The sequence below is a fragment of the Zonotrichia albicollis genome, chromosome 18 (genome assembly GCF_047830755.1).
Source record: "Zonotrichia albicollis isolate bZonAlb1 chromosome 18, bZonAlb1.hap1, whole genome shotgun sequence".
Classification (NCBI taxonomy): domain Eukaryota; kingdom Metazoa; phylum Chordata; class Aves; order Passeriformes; family Passerellidae; genus Zonotrichia; species Zonotrichia albicollis.
The window spans coordinates 2,710,995-2,737,828 of NC_133836.1; the positions used below are offsets into that span (position 1 = coordinate 2,710,995).

The window sequence follows — 26,834 nt, forward strand, 5'->3', positions numbered from 1 at the left end:
AAACCCTAAAATGGGTTCTGTGATTCTGTGAAAACAGCCGCGTAAAGTCCGCGGGTGCCGCTGCCTCCGCTGGCCTCGGGCAGTTTGCTCCGGGCCCCGGGGCTGCGGCAGCGCCCGGCGGGCGGCTCGGGGCGCTGTGGGGCTGCGGCAGCCGCGGCCCGGCCCGGGACGGCTCCGTGCCGGCCGCCTTCCCGTCCCGGCCGCCGCCATGGCGCTGTGCGGGGCTCTCCACAGCTTCCTCTTCGAGTACGACACCCCGCGCATCGTGCTGATCCGGAGCCGCAAAGTGGGGCTTATCAACCGCGCAGTGCAGCTCGGCATCCTCGCCTATGTGATCGGGTGAGCGGGCAGAGCGGCGGGGTCCGGGCCGCCCTGAGGGGCAGCGGGCGGCTCCGCGCTGGGAGCCCCGCGGCTGAGGGCGGGAGCCGCCCCTCCCTCAGGGACCCTCAGGGACCGGTCCTGTGAGGGCAGCGCGGGCTGAGGGGGGCCCGGAGCTCACCGAGCGGCCTTAACTGGGATTGTGGGCAGAATCGCAGAATATTCCGAGTTGGAAAGGACCCCACAAGGATCAGGTCCAACTTTTAAGCGAATGGCCCAAGGGCTCTTCAGGAGTGGGACCATCTCAGATGGTGATTGTCGAAAGCAATCAGTCTGAAAGTAAAAAATATCACCCCAAAAATCAGACAGGAGATTGCCAATCTTGTGACTCTCTTGTAAGGAAAAGTTGTGAAACTGTCTGGAATGGCCCTTTCAGGTAATATGGAAAAAGGAGAAATTCCAACCTGAACTTATTAACGGTGTTTATTTATTGTTTCTTGCAATCCTTCTCTTTCAGGTGGGTTTTTCTGTGGGAAAAGGGTTACCAGGAAACAGACTCTGTGGTCAGTTCTGTAACCACGAAGGTCAAGGGTGTAACACTGACAAACACATCCACCCTGGGGGCCAGGATCTGGGATGTAGCTGATTATGTCATCCCTCCTCAGGTATTAACCACTTTCACATGCAGAAAGAGGGTTTTCTAGCAAGCAGCTATTGCTTTGCAAAAGTCCACTGAGAGCTGGAGCAGCTTTGCTTTGTTGCAGATCATGCTGAGCCCGTGCCCTGGGGAAGCTTATTACAAGAAAAGTGTCTATGTGCGTGCTTGTGTAGAGTTGTAGAATGGTTTGGGTTTGGAAGCAACCAAGATAATCTTGTTCCACTCTTCTGCTGTGGGCAGGGCTGCTATCCCACATTACTCCACACCCTGCCCAACCTGGCCTTGAACACTTCCAGGGATCCAGGGGCAGCCACAGCTTCTCACAACCTGTGCCAGGGCCTCTCCACCCTCACAAGGAAGAATTCCTAATATCTAATCTAAATCTCTTCTGTTTTAGTTTAAAACTGTTCCCCCTATACTATCTGACTGTGTAAAAAGTCCCCCTCCCTCATTTTTATAAGCCCTCTTTGGGTACTCAAATGGGCTCTAAGTTTTCCTTGAGCCTTTCCTTCTCTGAGGGTGCACTGATCCCACTGTCCATGGTGCCCACAAAGACTTGCAACAGCACGGGTCCTGCCAGAGGAGGACTTTGCTGGCATCAGGAAGAATCTGCAACAATAACGACCTGTCATCTTTCTTAATGCTTTCTAAAGCAAACAACCCCAAGTTAAGTTGTTGGCAGAAGCCACAGGAACAGCTTGCAGGTCACCTGATGCAGAAGTGAGCAGGAAGCATTGCTGTAGTTACTGATTGCCTGTATCTGTGGGAATCTGTGCTGTGTGGGCCACATGTGGTGGCCTTCGGGCTGGGCAGGCACAGCCAAGCTGCTGGTCATGGGTCCCTCTGTGTACATGACATGTGGTGCAGAAAAAAGGACAGATTTAGCCAGATTTTGGCTGAGTGGTCATATTTGCGTATCAGCGGAGCGGAAGCAGATGACAGATCTGGAGTCATACAGATGTGAAAGTAGTGAAAGTAAAGTAATGAAAATAGTGCTCCCTGAAGGAACAGGACCGGGCAAATTCCTGACTGGTAGATTGCAAAAATAAAGAGTGGGAGCTGGCTCGGACTTGCAGCTGGAGCTCTATTTCTGCACCTGCCTTACAACTCCCCTGAGGAGCTGTGTGAGCTGTTTTTGTAATGTGAATGAGGAACTTTAGGAACTTTGGGCCGAGTGGGAGGACAGAAGGAGCTGCCAGTGCCACAGTCCTTCCTGTGCCTAAACACAGCAGCACCAGGCAATACACATAGGATTCTGCTGCTTTAGCACTGCACCAGCAGTGTCCAGGGCAGGTCCCCTCTGCTGGGCCACCTGGGCTCTGACAACAAAGCTGTTTGCTGCAGTGCCTTGGATGCTCTTTGCAGACTGTCCCTCCTAAGTTTCCTTCTTGTTTTGCATGCTCAGGGTGAGAACACTGTGTTTGTCATGACCAATGTGATCCTTACACTGAACCAGAGCCAAGGCCACTGCCCGGAGGTAGGTGCAGAATCTGCTTTAATCCTGCCTTGTGTGGGTGGGAGTGTGGGGGGGAGGGTTCTCAGAGTTTTCTGTAACTATTGTTCCTCTCCAGCTCCCAGACGATCAAACAAAGTGCGAGGTGAAGAACAACTGTGTTCCAGGATATGTCAGCACCCACAGCAGTGGTAAGAAACCTGCTACAAAAGCTCCTTTCAGTCTGGGCTGTGGTGCCTCTGTGCTGTGCCTTCCCTGCTGTGAAGGAAGCACCATTTCACTTCAGTCTCCTTGTTCTCTTTCTCTCACATGTAAGAGAACTGAAGCAGAAGCTCAGATTTTTCTTCTGGTGGACTTAGACCAAATGAACTTAGACTGTGTTGGGTGGATGTTGAGTAGATGTGGGCTTTGGTGAGTTAGCAAACAGTGTGAAGCTTTTTCATGGCCTTCAGTCCCTGAAGCAGTATTTCACATGGATGAAGATTTGACTCAGGAAAAGCACCTAATACTTCTTTCTCTGAAGTGACACTTGCAATGGAAGATAATGTGGGGTTTGGTAGTGGCACTTCACCTCTGGGAAAACTGATTTCACCATATGGAGTGTCACAGGTCAAATACTGCCTGGTTTTGCTCAGCAGTACCTCCATGCACGTCTTTCCAGGCATCCAGACCGGGGAGTGTGTTCCATACAACAACAGCATCAAGACCTGTGAAGTCTTTGCGTGGTGCCCTGTGGAGGATGACTATCACATACCCAAGTGAGTGCTCTGTCTTCCTGCAGTGCCCCTCCTGAGAGCAGGATCCTGGTACACAGCTGATGCTTCTGCCACTGACATGCTCTTGGGAAAAGCTGAGGAGATGAGCACCAAGACCTCTGCAGAGTCCTGTTTGTATTTCCTTTTGTTTTGTAGGCCAGCGTTCCTGCGAGAAGCTGAGAACTTCACCCTTCTGGTGAAGAACAACATTTGGTACCGCAAGTTCAACTTCAGCAAGTAAATAGGGAGAGGGTGATCACACTGTCTGGTCTCCTGGGCAGTAAAGGGGATGCAACAACTCTTCTCTTTCTGTTCTGCTGCAGGCGAAACATCCTCCCCACCATCAACTCCACCTACCTCAAGAACTGCGTCTATGATGCCCAGACTGATCCCTTCTGCCCCATCTTCCGTTTAGGGAAAATAGTTGAAGCTGCAGGGCAGGACTTCCAGGAAATGGCTGTGGAGGTATTTGGCAGACCCTTCTCCTGAGCTTCGGCTGTTTTTAAAAAGGAGTGGTGGGGGGTTGTCTCCTCTGCCTCGTGGCATGAGCCACAGAGCACAGATGAGCTGCAGGATGGAGAGTGCTCTGGCCAGAGGGACTGGAGTGCATTCTATTTAACCAATGATTGGCCTTGCTTTGTTTGGGTGGGATTATGTACAAGGTACTGTAGCAGCAGGAAAGGGTATTAGACTGAGCCTGGGATTAGAGTTGGTAAATCAGGACCTGGTCAGCAGAGAGCCTGGTGCTGGGCTGGCCGTGCACTTTGGGCTGCCCATCACCTCCTCTCCTCCACTGGGCAGGGTGGAGTGATGGCACTGCAGATCAACTGGGACTGCAACCTGGACAGAGCCGCTTCCCACTGTGTGCCAAAATATTCCTTCCGGCGCCTCGACAACAAGGACTCTGCCCACACCGTCTCACCCGGCTACAACTTCAGGTAATGTGGCTGTGGAGGGCACCTGGTGCCTCAGCTCCATCTGCCACTGGCACCTGTGGGAGTTTGGGGCTTTCAGTGGTGCTTGGAGAGTGTTTTTGATGCTGTAAGACAGAGCAGGTGGGATCCTCACTGTGTGCAAACCACAGCACAGGGGGGAGGTCATTGAAGCTCCACTGATGGTGTCAGAGTGCCCAAGTCATGTTTGCATCAGCTTTTTGGTGGCTGTTTGATAAATGGGATGGCAATGGGACAACTGACTGTCTCAGGGTGTGCTGATAGGGCAGAATTTGAGGGGACTGAGGTGGGGTTGGGAGACTGAAGCATGTCCTTCACTCTGCCTGGGGGAAAAACTCACCTGTAGCAGTGTCTGTCAGCTGAAGACCATATCTGCACCAGGAGTATCCTGGCATGCACCACCACATCCACATTCTGGCCAGTACAGCTAAGTCCAGCACTTCCAGTAAAACACCAGCACAGAGCTGGCAGCTGGTTGCATCCAGACTCAGACTGTAATATTAAATAAGGATTAGCCACCTTGCCAAGGTCCTTGCAAGATTCCTGCTTGTGAGGAAACACAGCTCAGGGCTGTTATTTGTAGAATAACAAAATCTTGCTTAGGACAGAGGATCTTTGGGTGGAACTTGGATGAATTTGCTGAGGAGCTGTGCAGAGCACAAATGTGTGTTTGGGAGGTGCTGGGCCGGCAGGTATTGGGGTGTCTGGACCGTCTGGAGGATATCACAGCTGGATCTGAAATGCTCTTGCTAATTCCAGACTCTGGTACAGCCCCTTACCATTCCTTCCTTTTCTCTTCCACCCTCTTCTCTGCTTCCTCCTGGCTTAGTCAACCACGTGGCAGAGTAAGTCTGATCTCACTTATTTGTTCTCATCCCTTTTTCCTTGTGGTTTGTCCCCCAGTGTGGAACGCGGAGCAGCCTTTGTGTGCCGGGCCGAGCCGCGCGGTGCTCCCGGCCCTGCCCTCTCGTGGCTGCCTGGTCCCCTGCAGCCCCTGCCTGCCTCTCTCGTGTGGCTGACTTGGTTCTGTCAGTCCTTCTGCTCCCCTGCTAAAGCTGCTTTCTCCCCTTCCTATGCCTTGCAAGTTTCCTCATTTTACAGTGCTCACTGTTGCCTTGAATTCACCTGCTTTGGGTTTTTCTCCTATATGAGCTTGCCAGCATGAAATCTCCATCACTCGGGCTTGTAACTGGAAGTACCAACGTTCAGCCCATCCTCTTGGGATGGGGAACACACCTGGATGTTGCATGGTCACATAAGCAACCTCAGAATTTCCAGTTAAGCTCTGACCTGTCTTTTCTGCAGGTTTGCAAAATACTACAGGAATAGTGATGGCACTGAATCACGGACACTTGTCAAAGCTTATGGCATCCGCTTTGATATCATAGTGTTTGGAAAGGTAGGGTGACAGTTCCTGGAGGTCTTGTAGTGAACTGAGAACTTTCAGAACTTTCAGAGATGCTGAAAAGCATGCTCAGGCTTGTAACTGTCTTCTAGGCAGGAAAATTTGATGTCATTCCTACCATGATTAACATCGGCTCTGGCTTAGCGCTGTTTGGTGTGGTAAGTGACACTGTCTGCACTTGGACTCTGCTCTGGATTAGTGCCTCAGTTGTGAGGATCCCTGTCTTAAGCTCTTTCAATCTCCACTAGGCAACAGTGCTGTGTGACATTGTTGTTCTGTATTGCATGAAGAAGAGATACTTCTATCGGGAGAAGAAGTACAAATATGTGGAGGATTATGAACTGGTAAGCATCAATGAAGGCAGGGGAAAGGCAGAATTGCTTCCTCCTCTGACTCTGCAGAGACTCTGAAACAGGATGTAGAAACGGGGATTTGGAACCACAGTTCTAGGGAAACTTTGTCTTCATCAGAGAAGCTAATTTTTAACTCAAAGCTGCTGCAGGGAAGAGCACTATAAACAAATATTGTCATGTTTCCTGGGTAACCAGTCTTGGAGAGGAAAATATATGTTCAAGAACTTGTCATGCTCCTACTGCACCTCCTTTTTGGGTTGCAGTCATTGGCATTTTCCTTTTAAGAGCTGTAGGGAACAGCCCCCTGTTCCCATCAAATCCTTCCTTCTTGGCTTTTGGGGTTCCTGCAGTTGTGAGAAAAATCATTCAATGGGTTGGTATTTTCTGAAAGCAGTGTGCTGACAGCCACAGTTACAGCTCCCTCCAGGGATCAAATGATCTCTTTGGTCAGTAGGATTTAGTTGGTTGCTTGACTGGTTTTGAGGACAGAGCTCGGCCCTACAGGCCTGTGCTTGGTGGGAATTGTGGCTGCAGAGGGCAGATTTCTCAATTAAAACACCTCGTGCCACTGGAAGAGTAAAGTCTGAGTAACAGGAAGTAGCTTTCCTGGGCAAAGGATTTTATGTGATTGGAAGGGGAAGAAAGAAGAGCTGGCAGAGAACTGTAATCTCTGATCCTTCCAGGGAGTTGGTGACACATATGGAACAGACCCCTGAGCTCCTGGTGCTGCAGGACCAACTGCTGCTCTAAAGCGCTGCTGGGAACATTTCTTGACCCTGCCATGAGACCACCCCCTCCCTGCTGGCAGTGGGGAACCAAACTGAGAAAGGGACAGTCTTCACTACTCTTTACTACTTGGGAGCCAGTCCCAGGGTGAACAACTGGGTCTGCTCCTTGTCTGCTGTCTTTCCAGGTTATTTGCACTAAACACAGAGGGAAAACTGTACTTTATGCCAGACCTCTGCACTGGCTGAGCCTGGGACAGAGACAGCTCTGGCATCATCATTTTGCCAGTCCTGTCCCTGAGCTCACTGATAGCAGAGGGCACAGGACAAAAGGCACAGATTCTTCCTTAGATTGATCATTGCCATTGCCAGGAGGTGCCTAACCTTGGGACAGCAGCTCCTTGCTGTTGTCACTTTTCTTTCCCTGAAGGATTGTGAACATTAGCTGAGCCAGTACCTACTATTTCACTGGGGTTTTCAAGCTCCAGTGGCCACGGACCAAGATGAAGCAGAGTCTGATTCCATTGTGCTGTGATAAATGGCTTACTGGTTACAGAACTTTTCTTCTGTTTTGTCTAATTTTTATGCTATTACTTTAAAATTTACTTTAATAAAATACTACCTTCCCTCAGCCCTCTTGAAGTTCTGCAGGCTGGGTTTTGATTGTTCATTTCTCCCCACATACCAAGTGTTAGTGGAGGGCTATCAAAGCCAGGGCTCTGTGGGTTTTGCCTCTTCATTCTCTCAGCAGAAGTGCTGCTGCAACTACAGCTGCTCTGCCTGATTCTCCTGACACCTTGTCCATGTCTGTTGCCTTAAACCCTCTCCAAGGGAAAAGACTTGTAAGTCAGAGGCCAAGATCTTAGGGTCTTTATCTGAGTGCTGGTACCAACTGCTTGCCACACCAACTGTGTCTGGGCTGCTGCATTTAACACAGTTGACACAATTTGATTGAAGTGGATTTGTTGGCTTTTATATTCACCTGGCTTTGAGCACCTCTAGTAATCACATTGACTCACAAAGTCCAGGTCCTCCCTTTCTCTGAACCTTTTGTGGTGTTACTGAGCCCCAGGATCTATTCCATATCCCCAGCATCCCGGCTGCCTTTCTCCAGCAGCACAGGGGGTAAACCACAGCATTACCATTTTGTTTTATTCTTTATGTGCCTGCTGCAGCTGAGCACTAAGTTGTGTCCCAGCTCAAAGAGTGCCCTTGCAAGGACACTCCAGTCTGTGCATGTGAATGCTCAGTTTGGATTATACAGTGCTCGAGCTGCTCTGGTCCCATCCTAGCCCAAGGTCCCCAGTAATGGTAGAGCACCAGACTTCACTAACATAGGAGAGTGCTTTCAGATTTCTCTTCCAACAACCACACTTTCACAGCTTGATAAAGACCACTCAAACAGAATAATGGTTCCACTTGATCAATTAACTCTGGGTTTGGTTGCATGTCATTTATTTCAACTTGTACAGTGAAGCTTGAACACCTGTGTGGAAAAACACTTAGTTGTTGGTTTATTCTTTCTTCTTAGGTAATATAATTTAAAAGTGGTAAATACACAGTATTTAAACTTGATACACCTGATAAAGTTAAATGCATAATAAAGGGGTAGGAGTGAAACACAAGCCTTGGTCATTAAACAAACAGTATAAAAATCAGGAATAGTTCAGGACCTTAGAAAAGAAACAGATCAATTGCCTGATAGGTAAGAGGGGACCACCATGGAAAGCTACTCAGATAAGAGGCCTGGTTTCCCCTTAGCACTTTCCTGTGTGCTTTCAGAGCCAGAAAGGCTTAGTACCCAGCAATAAGCCCACAGTCAGCACCGGGCTTGCTTGGAAGGAAGGGAGTTGGGGAAATCAAGCTATCGCCCAGTTCCAAGGCACAAGCAAAATGTTCACTTCACTATAAGGAGAAAGCCAGCATTACTACTAAGGAACAGCAGCTGGGGAACTGAGCAGGTTTATATACACAGTACAGCTTCTCTAACAGGTCATGCATTTAGAGAGATCTCCCTCACACGGCCACGCTTTAAGCTTTCAACAGAGCTGACCAACCAGAAAAATCCACATTGCATTTCTTTCCAAATGTGCATTTGGCTGCAGCCCCAGCAGAGCCTGCACTGAGGGACACTCAGTTTGGAGAGCACCTTGGGGAAGTGCTGAGTGTAGCATCCTTTAGAACCAAGGCCATGCAGGCAGGCAGACACTGAGCAGTGGGAGTATCTGAGGCCCAGAGACTGGCTGGGCTCTGGGGAGCTGGTACAGCTGTTGAGAAGCTGTGTTAAACCTGGCAGACCTGTTGGGTCAATGTAAACTGGCTCACCTGACAAATCACAACCAGGGATGGGCAGCACAGAGATCTCTACAACACACCTCTAGCAAACACACCACACACACTACTATGCACTACCTACAAAGAATTGGATCCCCTAGCTTTTTACAATTTTTTGGCAGATCAAGTCCATTTGCAGGGTTAGAGAACCAGGCTGCCCACTCACACACATTTCCACAATGAAAAGTCCTGTGTAGGGGGAGCAGGCAGCTGCAATAGTGCTGGCCCCCAAGTTACCTGTTTGGTTTTCCCATAGCTGAAGCTGCAGGGCTTTGGCATAGCCTCGGACTGAAATGGGAGGAAAACAGTGCATGTCTTATGGCTCCAAACTCCATAGTATTGCTCCTAAACCACCAACTGTCCTCACTGGCTTTGGAAAGAGGCCAGCAGCACAATGCTTCCATAATAAACTGCAATTTAGGGGGAACATCGCTTCAGGTGATCAAAAGGTGTCAGGGACAGTTTGGGTAGGCATCTGCACCCTTGCTAATGCTGTCCTGGCTCTAACAAAAACCAGTCTTAACCAGGAATTACCAGGCCAAGTCTGACTGCAGCAGGGCCAAGGACCTTGGCACGCTGCTACTTGTGCTGTCCAGGATAAAATAAAGGAAGACAAGGGAATGGTCACTTTCTAAAGGCAGGGCATCCAAGGCCAGGGTTAACAGGCAGAGACTTTACCTTTAATCAAGACATTTGGCAGTCTCCTAGTGCCTTCTTCCTGAGGGCAAAGAATTACACCTTAACAGTCCCTCACAAGCTTGGGAGACTCAAATACTCCTTGTCAGGTACATCAAATGCCTCTTTCAAGGTCACACAACCACATCAGACTGAGAAAGGAAAAAAATCAGACCTTTTCCCCCCTAGTCCCATGCTCCAGCCACAAAACAACTGTACTTACCGTGACCCCTTTCCTCAGGCAAACCCTGGCTCCTCGTTCTCCAGCTTTGTCCAAGCACAGAGAACTTGGGAAAGTGAGTCTGGATGCCAGAGTCTCTCCCACCACATGGCAGATTATTATTTTGTACAAGCACCACGAATAATCAGAGTAATCTGACTGAAGGTGAAAGAGCTCTTGGTAAGAAACAATCCATTAACTAGATATACACTTAGTTTACTAACAAGCCTCTGATCCACAGGCATTCACAAATTACTGGTAACAAACTTGCAAAAAATACATAGCATTGGCCCCAGAATCCAGATTAAGAGTTTGGAAAACAAATGTTTCTTTGAAAATTACTAGCTAATCATTAAGATCTTAAATTCTAAGCAAGCCCTAAGTCTATACTTAAAAACCAGCATAAGTTGTATTATTTTTAATTGTAGTAAACCATGTAATGTACATGGAAGTGAAGGATTTTACCCTGAATTTTATATTTTATAGTATATCTACCTAGATCAAGTAAAATATTTAGAAACAAACTGTTAGTGCTTCTTCTGTTGTTTAAAACATTCTAAACACCACCTTTCACTCATATGTCTGCAGCAAAAATAGTTCAAGCTGAACTTAAGCCCTTAAATACCTTTTCCTTTCATACACTGAATACCTAACTTACCAAGTCCTGGTCACACCAAGGCCTCTGGAAAGGTGTTAATTACCTGAGGAGGTAATTAACCTCACTTTTTGAACGTCCTGAAGATGCTGTTTCATACAACTTGGCTCACAAAGGTAGGCATTCTTTAAAAAGCTGAACAGGTGGGTTTTTGCTTTGTTCCCATGCAGTTAAAAAGGTGTCAATTAAAAACAAACCAGAACTACAAGAAATAGATGCAACAACATTCCTGGTAGGTCGTGAACTCTCAAAGTGCACACGTGTGCTTGGTTTTACTGCTGTGTATGCCACTTGGCAAAAGCTTCACCCTTCTGCACGTGCCCACAGCCACGCCATGGGCATCGTGCCCCTGGGACGCTGGCATCAGTCCCTGCAAATTATTTGGCATTACAAGCAGCTCAAAGCAGTTCCAAATGCACTTTCCTTTGGCTGCTGTGGGTTTTGTTTTGCAAAGCCCTCTTGCTGCTCACCACCACCGCTCACCTCTCCGCTGTCCGCCAGCGCCTCCTCTCCCACCACAAGTCAGCAGTCCAAGTGCTCGGAGATGCTCCACGTTTATGGCAAATAATCAGATGTCTGATAAGGTGTGATAACATGCTGCTATGTGAGCTCTACATCCAGCATTGTACTGAGATAGCGCCATGTCATGCTGTGTTTGCTCTGGGCTCTGGTCACGCTTGGTGCCGTGCCCTGCATTGAGCTGCTCGGCAGAACCGTAAAGTCCACGCTCAAGAAAGAAGTTCCTCCTCTCCCACGTTGGGCAAATCGTTGCATTTCAGGTTATCTTCACTGCCTTGTTTCCTGTTTTCAAAGGAAATCAAACAGCTGCTGAGTGACTCAGAAGAAGGGAAAGGAGGCCATGAGACACCAGTTCTGCCCCTTCCCTGCCATGGGATCTTTGGGACACTGAGCATGTGTCATCTCTCCCCATGTAACAGACTGGAAGTGCCATAAAAAGATATTTCTCATCCCATCAGAACAGCAGGATATTCCATGTCACAAAAATCCCATAAAGCAGTTACAGATCAGACAGGTGGGGTGTGAATGTTGCCATCATGGCCCTTATGTTTCAAAACCCAACTATTTAATTTCTCCCTCAGAGGATCAGAAAAAGCTGCTTTTGGGGTCTTTTGGGGCCGAGGTGAGGTGGTGACACTTACGGCAGCAGGTTCCCAGAGGAAGACAATGGCCTCTCCTCCCTCTTGCTCCCCTCAAACGGGTTCCCAAAGGATCGCTTCCGGATCATCGTTTTAACCAGGATCTGCAAAACCAGAATGCAGTTCATTGGGGTGCTTTCCCTTCATTCAAGAGCAACAGGAACATCCAACTTGCATGCCCGAGTAATTAAAAAAAATAGTGAAAACAAGTCAAAGTTCTCTATAAACAGAAATCAGAAGGAAGCATCTTTGCAAGTCTCCAGCTGCTTAATACAGGGGCTGTATCCTCATCTGAAACCCCTGCAGGTGAGAGCTACACCAGGTGTAAGAGGCTGGAAAGGAGAGCAAAGCCAAGACTGGGAGGTTTCTTTCCAGAAGTAGGTTTTACTGATTGCTGCATCCAGTACCTGTAAGTTCCCAGTCCTCCATTATTACCTGGCAAAATAATTCACTGGAAAGGAGAAGGGAAGGAAATGGTACAATTTTACCTTAATGTTCACCTGAAACCAAACTGAAAGCTGGCCATTTGTCCAGCTTTGGCTGCAAAACACAAAGTTACCAATCAGAGACCGGTGGGAACTGAGATGTGTCAAGATTCTTCCCTGGCATCCCCCAGCTTGTTGTGCTGGTGGGAGCAGACATCAAGGTGAGCAGCACTGAACCCTGCCTCAGCAGGGACATCCCTGAGAGCCCTGACTTCATTTGATGTTGCTTCTCATCCCCCTGTGCCTCGTTTATCTGCTCACCAGGGCGCACAGGGAGCTGTTCTGTGTCTGAAGGCGAGGGTGTTCTAGGAGTCAAAGCCACGTGAGTGCATCTCGTACTGGAGCGTCAACGCCTGCACTTGGCTGCACAAAGATCAGCACCAGAGGGTAATGCTGAAGATCAAATGCAAATTTGAAAATACCACATTTGCCTGGAGGTAGTGTGTTATCTAAGAGTCAAAGAGGTGCAGTAAAATCTGATTTGCCTTGAGCTGTGCTGAACACACCTGGATTTCAACAGGGCTGGGAGCACCGAGCCCACTGATCAAGTCCCCTCTGAACAGAAAAAAGGGGGCAAACCCCTCATCAATGGTGAGCTCTTTAGACAACATCTGCTTTTTCAGCCTGAGCAGCACAAGGTGCATTTGCATGTTCACACAGCTGTGGTCAGTGAGATTTCTGCAGGGCATCCAAAAGGGAGAGAGCTCCAGAAATGAGGCCACATTTGCCATGAGATGGAAAAGGGGCTTAAAAGGGAAACCTGTTCTTCAAAAAATCCCAGCCTGGGTTCCTACAGGCAGATAACACCAGGCCAGGAGCTGTGAATGGTCGCTCGCTCTCTCCTAACACAAGGGCTGGCGGCACCCAAAGAAATCATTAGGTTCAAAACCACAAAGGATTTCACTTTCTACACAGGACGGGGTTACAATGTGGTTCTCACCACCACAGTGGGTTGCAGAGAACAAAAATATGAGCTTGAAAAGAGATGAGATGAAGTCACCAAGAATAGCTCCAGGCGGGGGCTGATGCACATCGTGGCCCAGATAAAAAATCTCCATCCCAGGAACCTCCCACAGCCCCTCTGGCTGGACAGGCAGAACAGGGCAGGAGCTCCTTGTGCCTGGCCAAAACATCTGCTCCTGGCCACAGGCAGGTTCTGGACCAGATGCTGTTTTGCCCTGAGCAAATACAGTGATATGTAGGCAGCCAGCTCAAGCATGGAGACCATCAACCCACTGACAGTTATCTTTGAAACTGCTCTAAAATATTCCCCTGCACTGTGGGGTACGGCCATGTCCAGTGAGCTGCTGAGACCCTGAGACACCCAAGTGTCTTGCAGCACTTGTTTCCAAGACAGGGAAGGTCTTTGCTCTAATCCTGCCCAATGCTTTTGCCCTTCAGCAGTGAACTCCAGCTGCCCAGGGCCACCCCACTGTGCATCCACAGGCCATCAGCTCCTTTGTACTCACCACGGTGGCCAGGCTGGGGATGTGCTTCACTGAATTCTCCACTTCTTCCTCTGTCACCTCGACGAGGGTGCAGTTCTCATCCTCCGTGGGCAGCAGCTCCGCTCCGTTCTTGGTGACCCAAGGGTGCAACTTCAATTAATAACACAGCCTGTCAGGAACGATTTCCCTTTTTTCATAACTCAAACAACAACACAAGCCTGGCAAACGCATCTCCTTGTCCAAGCTATGGCCCCTACGTGCTCCTGAAATGCCAGGGAGCAGGGCAGGGCTGTGCCATGTCACTGCTGAGCCCGCTCACCTGGGTGCCAGCAGGAACTGCACAGCCTGGAGCAGAAAATGCCATGGTGTGGCTCTTCCAGAGCCAGCTACACAACCAAGCCATAACCTGGGTCACCTACAGCACTGGGCATCTCTGGGCTTTAGGGAAGGAGACCTGTCTTCACTCTCATCTTATGGATGAGACAGCACCAGGAGGCAGGAGAGACTTTTTCCAGTCCACACATATGAGCAGCAGTGATGGGAGACCCACCGAGCCCTCGTCCTGGAGCTGATTAATCCATGCCTGGAGGCAGAGCCCCTGTTTCTCCTGGCCCACACACCTGGTGCCTTGGTCGGCTGCAGGAGGAGCACAGAAGGTTCCAGAATTCCCCCACAGTCCTTTCCCCCTACCTTGCTCTCCATTCTCTCAGCTTCTCGCCCCTTCCAGGCTCCCGCAGGGGCGAAGGACCAGAAATCTCCTGCGAAAGGCTGTTGCACAGTACTTTCCTGGTAGCAGAGGAAATACTGTACTCAGGGGATTTCCTTTTGCCTGCCACTCCTATAGGCACCAAAGGTCCCAAAGCTGAGCAGGTCCCGGAGCAGGGGAAGGAGCTGGGACTTACCTGCCCAGGGGCCCTGGGCACAGGGGGAGGACCTAGCCTGGCGCGATCAAACTGACTCCCAAAAACAGCCGAGCAAGGAGAACCCAACAGAAGTGAAGGCACAGCCAGCACCAGGAAGCTGTGTCAGTACCTTGATTTCTGGGACCGAAATCCTAGATTCGGGATTTTTATCCAACATCCGTGTAATCAAATCCTTCAAGAAGTCCGTAATTTCTGGCCTGTGGAAGGAGGAAGGGAGAGATGAGATGGGGAAAGGGATGGATGCTGCCTCTGTTCTTCACCCCAGTGCAGCTATGGACCTTCTGGGCAGAGGGGCTGCACTCCAGCCCCAACAGGGAGGCAGCTTTGGGTTCTTGTACACCCCCTCCTCTCCAAACCCCCAAAAAAAGCAAAATATTCCCTTTTGAGGCAATGTGAAGTGTGATCCCACATTTACAGGGCAGGGAGACACCAACTCAAATCTCGAATTTTGCAAAACCACAGAAGAGCAGGGCCAGCCCTACCCAGGCAGTGCTTGAGAAACAATTCAAATGAGCTGTAAAATAAGGACGGATGGGTTGGTTTTGTTTTTGAGTACTTACTGGTCTGGGAACTCCAACGTTTGGGTCTTGATTTTATTGTGTAAACTCAAGATCCTTTCATCCATAAAAGGGCACTACCACAAAGAAAAAGAGCAATGAGGAAAGCAACAACTTCTCTTAAGAGGAAATCGTGAGGCAGCCAGAGGAGCATCAGGATCTCATAGGGTATGAAGGAGAGCAAAGATCCAGTTACAGAGAAATCCCAGAAGATTTCCAATTATATCAATGTCACTTTTAAACTCAATGAAAAAAAACATTTAACCAAAAATTACCAATTACTAAAAGAACTCCTTTCCTAAAAAAATTGCGCATAACTAGATTTTTTTCCACTGGGGAAGAAGAGAAGCCCGGTCCTTTTGGCTGCACCCATCCCAAAGGTTTCCCATTTCCATCCACACATCCTAATCTCCACTCAGCTCAACAGGGACACAAGGTGCCAGCCCCACTGCTTACCTGGAACATGGGAGGCACAAACCAACCCCCCAAACATCAACAGCACCAAAAAATCCATCTCATTACCTGCCCAAACACGAAGCAGTACAGCGTGATCCCCATGGCCCACACATCCAAAGCCTGCAGAGTGAAGAAAGCACAGTTAGATCTACAACAAGGTTTGTTTGTGCAAGGTTAGCCCAAGACCATTCAAATTGCTATTAAATACCTTTCCAGAGAAGATTTTCCTGGTTTCTGAGAGGGTTTCTGGGGCCATGAAGGCAGGAGTGCCCACTGTGTTGGTTAAGAGGGCATCAGCTCCCTTGAACTCGTTGCTCACTCCGAAGTCGGCGATCTTGACATGCCCATCTTCCCCCACGAGGAGGTTGGAAGGTTTAATATCCCGATGGATTATCTTCTGATAGTGCACTGCAGCAGAGGGACAGTGACTGTGCAGCAGCAGCCCTGGTTGGCAGCAAGGGAGCCACGAGGGCTCCGTGTGGCTCTGTGTGCTAACACCACAACCAGCCCCAGCTTTAAAAACCCCTTTAGAGCATGAGCCACCAGAAATGGCATCCTACAGCAGCAGAAAGGCCAGCTCCAGGTGTTCAGAAAAAACCCCAAAATAAGAAATACCACCCTTTCTGCAGAGACACTTACAGTATTCAATGCCCTTGATCAGATCCTGGAAGTAGAACCGAGCCTGGTCCTCACTGAGAGGTTTCAAGGTTGGGATTTCCATCACAGGGCTGTGAAGGCAACAGAGAATGGAATTCATTCCCCACCTGGATGTGCTGAAACAGGGTCTGGAGGCTTTGTCACTGGCTGGTGACAGCACACAACCCCAGACACAGGCACACAGTACACAAGGTGTACTCAGCTGTAACCAGGCCAGGGAAATGCTACTCAAAGCTCAAGCCCCAACCATGAACCTCCCCATCACCTCTGCCCCCCATTCCCACCTTGGGTGGCCAAGCTCTGCCACCCACAGACCCACTGGATGCTCAAGTGTTAGTAGGATTAAATCTGGAATTCAGTACTCACCCCTGCTTCACCAGCTCAAACACTGCAACACAAAAGAGAAGGTGATTACAGATTGCTTACAGGGTATGGCTCCTGTGAGCACAGCCTCAGGACAAAAGCAATTATTTTAATGACAAAAATTCTAAAAATAATATGTTATTTTTAAAAAGGAGATGCTGTCTTATGCAAGGCATGTGGCATTTGGGTTGATCCCGTTTTCAGTTAAGGGGATGCTGCCAACTGTCTTCTCAGTGCTGCAGCTTCAGCATCATGACGTGCCCTCCATGGCCCACAAAACCCCTCAGTTTGCCACCAAAAAAGGCTGAGCCCACACCCTGGGCAAACCTCAGTGCTTGGCCATGAAGGCATCACATGCTCCTCCACTAGTACAGGCTGAACGTAAATGATAGAAGAACAAACCTTCTTCAAAAGTTGTGAATTACCTGAAGCAACAACTGCAGTCTCCCAGGCAGGTTGGGATGTGGCTCATTGGTACCCTGGATAATTAATTCATGCCTTTTCCCAAAGCCAGAGAAATAGAACTGCTTTCTGTCATTCCAGCTTCAAAGCTGAGAACATCAATGCTGGTGCCTCTCATGGCAAAGCATGCCCTGGTGTTGAATTAATGCCAATAAAGTGCTATAAAGCACTCTTATCTCTGTTCACAACCCAGACTGCATCTCATTTCCTCCTCCAGCACATCAGGCTATACCCATAGTGGAGGAGAGACCCAGCCCTGCACACAGAGCTGCTCCAAAACCCAGTGGGAACCTTCTGCCCCCTCCCTCTGACACCCCAGGGCAGTGGGCAGTTACCCATGTACAGGTGATCCTCACTGGGGTCATCCAGGACCTGCCAAAAGAAGCAAAAAGGCAATTAAACAGTGCCAAGAAAGCCTTGCAAATTAAGCATTGTGATATTTTATTTAGCAGCCATCTCAGTTCTGCACCATCTGCACCATCAGCACGGTCTGCTCATCTCTGAGCTTCTACCCACAAGAGTAGGGAAAAAAAGAGGACAGAGATGTAGCTGTACTTCAAGGAAGCAAATATTTAAAACACACAGGAAGCATCATTTGACTCATGAGCCAAATAAACTCCAGCCTGCACATCCTTAATTCTTGATTTTTGGGCTGTTTCATACAGGCAGTGGGTGTAGGGCAAGGCAGCTGCACTGTTGAACTCGCAGAAACACCAGTTCTTCCCCAAAACCTGTCTCAGCACTTGTTTCCTCCACAGAAGAAACAATTTCCCTTTCTGAGCAGGGAAGAAAAAATCTTTTGGGAGGTGAGAATAAAAAACCTTCTAAACCAAGGAAAACACAACATTCTTCCAAAGGCAGGACCTGCCCTTGCTCCCTTCTGGGGTCACTCCCCTTCACCCAGCCCATCCCTGCAGCATTCACGCTCCGTCACGCTCAAGGAGGAGTTTTGGAAAGGGGCCAGCACTCACCTCCACCAGCTTCACCACGTTGGGGTGGTCCAGCTTCTTGAGGATGGCAATCTCCTGGTAGACCTGCTCGATGGGCCCTCTGGGCTGCAGGCAGCCCTCGGGAGCAGCCTTGGCCCCGCGGGGCGGCGGCCGGCCTGAGGAAAGGCACAGATGGGTCCAGATGGGAACAACCCCCAGGATCCCCAAAACAGCCCCAGCCAAAAGGCTTCCTGCCACTTACGGGGGAAACCCGCCTGTCTCATCAGCTTCTTTTTTGAGAGAACCTTCATTGCCTGCAAAAGGAGAACAAATGTGGAATTTGGGCAAGTCAAGGATAAAGTGTGGCTGGTGGGATGGGGCAGGGAGTCAGCAAAAAGGATCCATCCCCCTCCCACCTGCCCTGCTGCAGGCTCTGGGGCTGTGTGCTACTCACATAGTAGGTGTTATCATCCTCGTTGTAGGCCAGCTTCACCACCCCATAGGAGCCCTGGAGAGGGGCACAGCCATGGGGCACAATTAGGGACAATCCAGAAAGCCCACATCACCAAACCAGGCTCCTCCACAAACCCACCCCACAGGGATCACAGAGCCGGTGGGAGATCTGGGATGAGCAGGGGGTGTGCAGTCTGACATCACACTGACAGCAAAGGAGAGCTTCAAATGCCCCATTGTGTGGGAGGGAGGGGGAAGGGAGGAAATTAGTAATAATATACAATTCAATTGGCACCACTCAGAATAGAACAGTGAGCAACAAAGAGCTGCCGTGGTGAGTGGCTGGATTTGCTCCTATTCTGGAGCATTCCTATGACTGGAAAGTGAAAGCAAGCCAGACACTCTCCCAATCCAAAACCCCTCATCCCACCTCAAACCCAATATTCACCTTCCCAATCTCATCCTTCAGCTTGTACTGGTTGAGCTGCACACAGTCCTGTGGGGAGAGAGCAGGGAAGTTTGGCATGAGCCACAAAGCTGCTCACATTTGCTCTTGTCCTTTTAAATCTCCTGCAAAACTTTCTCTGCAAACTCACACCCCGTCCTGCTCTGCTCAAGCACACTTGTGGGGCAGCTTTGATTCATGAGCCACAAAACCACCCACCAAGGCACACTTTGGTGTGTTTATAGAGGGCTAATTGCAAACGTTAATGGCTGGGCAGGGATCCTGTCCTGTCCACTCATGTGGAACAGAGCGAGGGACAGGGAGAGCCCTGAGGGGTTTAGTGCTGGCAACCTGGCGCCGAGTAATTTTATTTCTTCTGGGCAAAGCAGCAACTTGCTGCCTGTTTTCTGTCAGGCTGGGGGAGGCAGGCCTGTTTTCTCTTTAGATCTCAGTGAACTTCTCTGTTTTTTTATTTTTAAGGAGTAAAGAAAGAAACTTGCGCTACACTCCTGGCTTCCATCAAACACAGCTGTGAGAGCTGCAGAATCAGCAAAAGGCACAAAAACTGGTGAGTTGGGGTCTCACCTCCCTGAGGGCTGTCCCCATGGCCCAGGATATCCCAGAGCCCCCTGCCACACACCTGCAGATGGGCTGTGGGGGTTTATCCCCAAAAAAAACAAGCGAGAAGAAATGCCACTGTGGGAAAATCCAGGCAGATGGGAGCAGGAAAACTGCAGGAGCAGAGTTCATCCCCCTCACCTGTAACACCCATCCCCCTCACCTGTAACACTCATCCCCCTCACCTGTAATGTTCATCACTCTCACCTGTAACGTTCATCCCCTCACCTGTAACGTTCATCCCCCTCACCTGTAATGTTCATCCCCCTCACCTGTAACACTCATCCCCCTCACCTGTAACACTCATCCCCCTCATTCTAACGCTCATTCTCCTCACCTGTAACGTTCATCCCCCTCACCTGTAACGTTCATCCCCCTCACCTGTAACGTTCATCACTCTCACCTGTAACGTTCATCCCCCTCACCTGTAACGTTCATCCCCTCACCTGTAACGTTCATCCCCTCACCTGTAACACTCATCCCCCTCATTCTAACGCTCATTCTCCTCACCTGTAACGTTCATCCCCCTCACCAGTAACGTTCATCCCCCTCACCAGTAACGTTCATCCCCCTCACCTGTAACATTCATCCCCCTCACCAGTAATGTTCATCACTCTCACCTGTAACATTCATCCCCCTCATTCTAACGCTCATTCTCCTCACCTGTAACGCTCATCCCCCTCACCTGTAATGTTCATCCCCTCACCTGTAACACTCATCCCCCTCATTCTAACGCTCATTCTCCTCACCTGTAACGTTCATCCCCCTCACCTGTAATGTTCATCACTCTCACCTGTAATGTTCATCCCCTCACCTGTAACACTCATCCCCTTCATTCTAACGCTCATTCTCCTCACCTGTAACGTTCATCACTCTCACCTGTAACGTTCATCCCCTCACCTGTAACGTTCATCCCCCTCACCTGTAACGCTCATCCCCCTCACCAGTAATGTTCATCCCCCTCACCTGCAATCCTGTGATGGACACACGGTTGGACTCCACGGTTGGCCGCCGCGGCAGCCGTGGGGAGGAGTGCGGGGAGGTCACGGGGGAGTAGGGCAGGGAGGGGTAGATGAAGCGTTCCTTGGCGCCGTCGCCGTGCCCGGGCGAGCGGACGGGCTGCGGCCGCTCCTGCAGGGACAGCTTGCGGCCGGAGAGGTGCAGCTTGCGGCCGTCCCCAAAGGCCTCGGTGCCGGGCACGTCCATCTCCTCCTCGCTCGCGCTGCCCGCGGCCTCGTGCTCGGTGACCACGATGAGCGAGGCCATGCTGCTGCCGGGGCTCAGCGCCGGGCGGTCCCGCAGGGCCGCGGGGGCTCGGCGGCCGCAGCCTCCGGCGCTGCACAGGGGCTGTGGGGCGGGCGAGCTGCTGGGGACACGTGGCGGCGTGGAGGGACCGATGGCCTCATCCTGGCCATGCTGTGCTGGGGAGATGTGCCTGCAAACACAGGATAGAGAGTCAGCCAGACTCTGCTAAAAGCGGGATTTCCTGCCGGTCATTGTGCCACGGATTGATTTATTCATTCCATAGGGAATGGTGAAGCCAAGGGCAGCAGTGCTGGATGGCACAAGGATGCACAATCACCCTGCCATGGGACAGACCCCAGGCTAGAGCCAGCCTCAACCCCAAGGCTGCCACCTCTGGTCCTTCTAACTAAACCCCTCCAGGGAGTAAAAACTCCATCATCTCCATTATGGAAATACTCCAAAGGGGTTATTTTAAAGGGGCAGGATAAAGAACTGCGCTATACCGGCATAAATACCACTGAGTTCTCAACTTTACTGTTCACATCTCTGCCAAGTCCCCCCAGACAAAGCAGTTCAGGGACAAAAGGACCCACTTACCAAGCATGGGGTGCAGGACCAGCCCCCTGGCTCACTGCTTCCTCCCACAGCCCATCATTGCTGGCGATTTCTGTTCCTTGCCCTGTGGCTTTTTGTGCAGAACTCAGGTACCCAAACCTTGAGATAAATGAGAAAACTGTTAGCGACAACAAAAAAAAAATTAAATCATCAAATAATTAAGTGATAATTAAAAAAGAGGAGAAAATTATGTTAATTCACACATGCCAGGCACTCCACAGCACCTGGGGCTGTTCAGTGGTTGGTTGCCTGTAAACCATTGCTGTTCCCTGCCCCAGCACTGGTGCTGTTTTTAATTTCTAGGTTAACAAGTTGCCACAGAAGGAAGTGAAAAAAATATCCTGAACCAACCAGCCCAGGAGCATGAGCAGGGTTTGAGGCGTTTTTCTGCCTGGTTCCCACACCTCGACGAGGCGGCCGGTTAAAATTAGCTCCACTCATCTCCATTGAAGTTTCCATGCTGCACCCGCAGCACAACCACTCTGAATCAGCCCAGCAGAAATTACGGGTCAAGTACAGAAATCAAATCGTCTCCCCCGTCCTCGAGGCTTCACAATGGCCTAATTGCTGTTTTCAACACTGATCTATAAACCAGAGCTTTTGTGCCCAAGTGGGATCGGCCTGGAGCTGAAGCCAACGCGGCACCGCTCGCTGCTCCGAGGCACGGAGAAGCACAGGGATGGGGAGGCTATAAATAAGCCAACGAACAGCAACAAGGACAAACTATTCCAGAAACACTGAGTTTCGTGGGGCTGAATCCACTCCTGGACGGGGCTTTGCTGGATGAGAGAGCCAGGAGCCACCAGCCAAGTCAAATTCCCCCCGCAGTGCTGCTGGCAGCCCTCGGCAGCTTGTTTTAATGCACTCCCAAATGGATTAAAACAAACAGGCAGCCCCCCCATTCATCCTGAATGCACAGGGATGCATCTCGAGGCCATTTGCCTGGCCTGCTTTGGGCACCCCTCCAGTGGGCACATATAAATAGCTGCCCTGAAGCCGGCGCTGATCTGGAATGCTGTGCCCTCTACCCTCACCGTGCTCCGCGGCCGCACCAAAAAAGGCAGCTCATCAGGGCAGCCTTGGGATGAAACCACCCCAGAACATCACTGGTAGCAACATCAATCTCCAGCAGTGCCACAGCATGGCTGGGTATCCCATCCTGCCCCCAGAGCATCGCCTGCATCCCGATTTCCAAGGGTTTCTGATAAACTTTGCCAGGCTTGAGCAAAATTGAGTTATGAAGCCTCATTCACACTTGGGAGCTGAGCTGTCCTGGCTGGCGGGAGTTAATTGGCTTGACCAGGATAAACATATCAAGTCTGATTAATTCAAGCAGGCTTCCCCAGGCTCTATAAACTAAAAGTCATCCAAGCCCCATTGTAACATTTTCTGAAGTGGGAAATCAGAGGGGTTTTCCCTGTGCATGTGTGCAAGGGGTCAGAGGATGGGAGTTTTAAGAAATTGCCGAGATGACGCCTTGCCTGAGAGAAACCCAGAAGTGGGGTCACGCTGTTGAACACAGCCCTGTTATCCTTAATATGCACATGAGGAGGAGGAGGAGGAGGAGGTTGAGAACTGCTGTATTCCCAGTCAGAGAGAAAAGTAAAATAGCTGAAAGGAGGGCAGTAATCCCAAAAGAGAGAAAATACAGCCTGGGGGCTTTGGCTTCACCAACCCATCCGAGCCCTTGCCTGGGGAAAATCAGCACATTCTGGTCTGAACTCCAGCAGATCCTTATGTAAAAGGGAGCAGCACATGCCCACAAAATCCTCAGGAAATATAACAGCCTGGTGTATAGGAATGATTTATCGGCACAGCTTTTGGCTGCAATCCATATATAACCCATAGCGGCTGCAGCAGGATTATCGAAGCAATCAGTCTCGCATCTAATTCAGCAAGGAGAGGGATATTAAAATGAAAAGAGGTCTGTGAAACCCTGGCAGCAGCTCTCCCTCTCGCTCAGCGTCCACGTGGCTTGAGCGGAAGCGAATGGGAGTGGAACCGGCCCCCGCGAGGGTGAGGGATTTTCACGGCCCCTCAGCCCCCGCGAGGGTGAGGGATTTTCACGGCCCCTCAGCCCCCGCGAGGGTGAGGGATTTTCACGGCCCCTCAGCCCCCGCGAGGGTGAGGGATTTTCACGGCCCCTCAGCCCCGGCGAGGGTGAGGGATTTTCACGGCCCCTCGGCAGCCCCAGCTCTGCCGAGAGCTCCTGGGCCCTGCCTGGGCTGGATGCGGCCACCCCGGGAGGGGAACACGCTGACCCATTCCAGCCGAGTGCAGAGGGTGACACCTGGCAGCCAGCACAGCCTGCAGGGATTTCAGTCAGAGCACAGGGATGCATTGCCTGCCCTTCCCTCCCCGGAGCTGTTTCTCTGCCCAGCTGCAGGGGCTGCACACTCGCCTTCCCCACACCTGTCACTGTGGCAAGGCCAGACACAGTGTGAGGATCAGACCCTCCCAGGGGAATAAGACTTGGTGGCAGCTCAGCAGTGACCCCTCCATCCATCCTTCCATGGGGGTCAGCTCACAAATCGCAACTTCAGCTGTTTAGAACCAAAGTGAACTCAAAACACCGAAACCAGGGCTGATTTTACTCGCAGAGATCCTCCCCTGCTAGTGCTGGAGGTTGGTTAAAAGCCAAGCAGGGCCAGCCTGGGGCAGTTATTGGTCTCCCTGGGCACAGTCCAGTGGCTATTTTGCTTTCCCCGGTCACGGTCAGCGGTGGAAGTGCCCGTGCCAAGAGTGGTGTCATCTGCAGCAACGGGGGCATCGATCACAGTTTCCCTTCCTACGGGTGAGCACAGACCTTGCCAGAAATATATTAGTCACTGTAGTATACAAAGACCATATGCATGCCCTACCTGACTTTTAATGGAAAAAAAATCTCTCAGCAGCTTTTCTAGAAGTCAGAGGACACCCAAATTTATGAGATGCTGGAAACAGGTGCCCGTGCCCCATCGAGGACAGGTCCCTGTGCCCAAGCAGCAAAGCTTTTCATCATCCCCAGGGTGAATGGAAGAGCCTCCTGCACTGCCTGGCCCAGCCAACACAGAGTGGAAAGAATTGGGGGAAAAAAATGCAAAGCCAGGCTGGTAGCATTGTGGTGTCACAACACTCAGCAGCAGGTTTCAATAGGAATCACAAAAACATCTTTACCAAGGTTTTTATAATTATGAGGATACTGCCTAACACTGCTGAAGCAATATATAATGAGCATCCCAAAAGAGCCTGAGCTCCAGAGATGGTGTTGAGCATGGACCAGGATAAGCTCAGGGCACCTCCATCACCTTGTCCAGCACTGCCAAGCAACTCCCAGCTTCCCTGGAAACATCAGCTCCAGCCCACGATGCCCACAAGAGGAAACTGGAGCAGCTCTCCACTTTGTGAACACCACTTAAAAGACATTAAGGCAGAGTTGAAAAGCAAAGGCAAATTACCTCCCTGGAACTGCCCGCCCTCACAGCACACTCAGGTACGGGCTTATGGGCTTTTGGGGTTTGTCTCTGCCTCAGGGGAGGGGCTGTCTCTGTGGGTGTGGGCTATTGAAGGCAGCTCTGGCGCCCACAGCTGCCACACATCCTCTCCCCAGCACGGTCCCCCTGGCCCTGAGGACAGCCTGCTCCTGTCCCCCGCGGTGGTTTCTGCCCCCGCAGCACTGCAGTCAGCCCACAGCTCCATCACAGCAGCTTCCCGTGGTCATCTCACTTTGCTCTTGGTCTCGACTCTTCCCTTCATGCTCCTGATGCTCTGCGCCGTGCACGTGGCTGCAGGGCTCCATCCCACCTCCGAACCACGCTCTGCCACTCGCAGCAACCCAACCTGTGGCTTCTGATGAGCCCCGTGCCCTGTGCACAGTCGCTCCGCCAGCTCCATCCCCTCTCACTCGTCCCTTGACCTTAAAAACCCCTCCTTCCCCAACCCCATGGCCTATCTTTGCGCGGCACCCCCGATCCCGGCCCTCAGCCCGCGGACAGGAGCCCCGTGGGGTCTGAGGAACGCGCGGTGTGGCCACCCGGTCCCATGGCCGATCCCCGGGGCGCCGCCGCCCGCCGGTACCGCGGCACGTGTGGGGGCCGGGATGTCCGCGGGGCCCGTTGGCCAGGGGCGGGATGGGGAAATGACAGCAGCGAGCCCGCAGCGCGGGGGTGTCCGCACAGGCCGCCAGAGAGCCCCGTCCGGGGGCGATGCCGTTCGCCGCCCGCAGCGCAGCCCCAGCCCCGCTCCATCCCCGCCTCGGCCGCCCCCGCCGCCCGCTCCCTCCGGGCGCGGCTTTGTCTCCGCCACCGCGGGCGCATCCCCGGCCGGGCCCGCCCGGCCTCCCCGCCCGTTCCCGCAGCACCGACCTGGCGGGGAGCGACCCCGGGACCCCGCAGCCCCCGCAGCCCCCGCCGCGCTGGGCCGGAGCGCCGCTGCCCGGCGCCGCCTTCGCTTTCGGTTCCGCTCCGGCGGCGGCAGCGGGAAGGAGGGAGGGAAGGAGGGAGGGAGCGATGGAAGGAGGGAGGGAGGGAGAGAGGGAGGCCCCGCTCCGCCCCGGGGAAGGGCAGGTTTCCCCCCGGGCAGCCGCATCCTGCCCGCCCGCCCCCGTAAGCCGCTGTTGCGGTGTGTTTTGTTCCTTTGTTTATTTACAAATTTTCCCCCAGTGTTTTATTCCCCCCCGGGCCGCGCGTCACCTCCCGCGGGATGCAGCGCGGAGCCCCGGCCGGTCCCGCTGCCGCCGACCCCGCTGCGGGCTCCCCGCGGCCGCCTCGGAGGGACCCGAGCCCCGGCGCCGCTTCCTGCCCCGGCCCCCGCAAACCCTGGGCTGCCGGCGGCAGGGTCGGCTGGGGACAAACGGGGTACCCGCGCCAGGTCCCCCGCACTCAGCGATTGCCCAAAGCATCACCCAAAGGGGCGGTTTGGAAAGCAGTTGTTTGGAAATGTCACAGAGGCCACCACCAAAGAGTTCCCGCACAAGTTACAGCTCTGTAGCGCTGAGACAGAGCTCACGGGCAAGGCTTTGGAATCTGCTATCTGCACGGCCTTTAACACCCGGCTGACACCAGCCCTCGGCAAACATACCCCTTGCTTTGTCCGGTATTTGGGGTTTGTTTTTATTTCCATCCAGCACCATTTCTGCACCAAGCTCACCCCCGGTTTTCTTTACATGAAGCAACAGCTTCAGCCTTGAGCAGATGCAAATGCCACAGCTGGCCAAACCCTCTTCCTCATTTTGCTTCAAGGTTCGTTTGCGGGCACCACTTTGACACTGTAGAGCTCCCCAGAGCAGAGCCAGGTCTCCATGCCAGCTTTGTCGATAAACATTGTATTTCTGACCAGAATCCTGAAAGCCACTCTAAAAATCAGATTACTTACCGGAACGCTGTAGGTGCTCCGAACATTTTAAGGCTTAAACTCCTCGATGTTGGTTAAAACGCAGCAGAGAGGGAATGAGGCATCACCAGCGTTCCACAAAGCTGAACTCCTCTTTGCCGTTGGAAACCTCGTTTTAAAATCAAGGCCCTGATGATCTGCCAAGAG

The 26,834-nt window shown here is 51.5% G+C and overlaps 2 protein-coding genes across 3 annotated transcripts; one reads left to right on the plus strand and one right to left on the minus strand.

The window, feature by feature from the left end:
- The first annotated feature begins 15 nt into the window (after window positions 1-15).
- P2RX4 (purinergic receptor P2X 4) lies at window positions 16-10,623 on the plus strand. 2 transcript variants are annotated; one of them, XM_074554704.1, is made up of 12 exons: window positions 16-339; window positions 836-983; window positions 2,382-2,453; window positions 2,548-2,620; window positions 3,091-3,187; window positions 3,341-3,421; window positions 3,508-3,649; window positions 3,986-4,122; window positions 5,443-5,536; window positions 5,635-5,700; window positions 5,791-5,886; window positions 6,579-10,623. In XM_074554704.1, the coding sequence occupies exons 1-12, from the start codon at window positions 209-211 to the stop codon at window positions 6,609-6,611; spliced, it is 1,170 nt and encodes a 389-aa protein (XP_074410805.1). In that variant the 5' UTR covers window positions 16-208; the 3' UTR covers window positions 6,612-10,623. The 2 variants fall into 2 exon arrangements, with proteins under 2 accessions (XP_074410805.1, XP_074410806.1); XM_074554705.1 differs by lacking the exons at window positions 5,443-5,536; window positions 5,635-5,700; window positions 5,791-5,886; window positions 6,579-10,623 and adding an exon at window positions 4,967-5,404.
- Window positions 8,044-25,794, minus strand: CAMKK2 (calcium/calmodulin dependent protein kinase kinase 2). The gene is made up of 18 exons (XM_074554703.1): window positions 25,661-25,794; window positions 21,300-21,416; window positions 20,424-20,892; window positions 18,843-18,890; window positions 18,396-18,449; window positions 18,204-18,255; window positions 17,984-18,117; window positions 17,348-17,384; window positions 16,554-16,575; window positions 16,170-16,258; window positions 15,739-15,938; window positions 15,597-15,650; window positions 15,078-15,151; window positions 14,627-14,714; window positions 14,285-14,380; window positions 13,616-13,744; window positions 11,665-11,765; window positions 8,044-11,305 (listed from the first exon to the last, which is right to left on the minus strand). Exons 3-18 carry the CDS (start codon window positions 20,721-20,723, stop codon window positions 11,233-11,235), a joined length of 1,551 nt encoding a protein of 516 aa, XP_074410804.1. The 5' UTR covers window positions 20,724-20,892; window positions 21,300-21,416; window positions 25,661-25,794; the 3' UTR covers window positions 8,044-11,232.
- Between the last annotated feature and the right edge of the window lie 1,040 nt (window positions 25,795-26,834).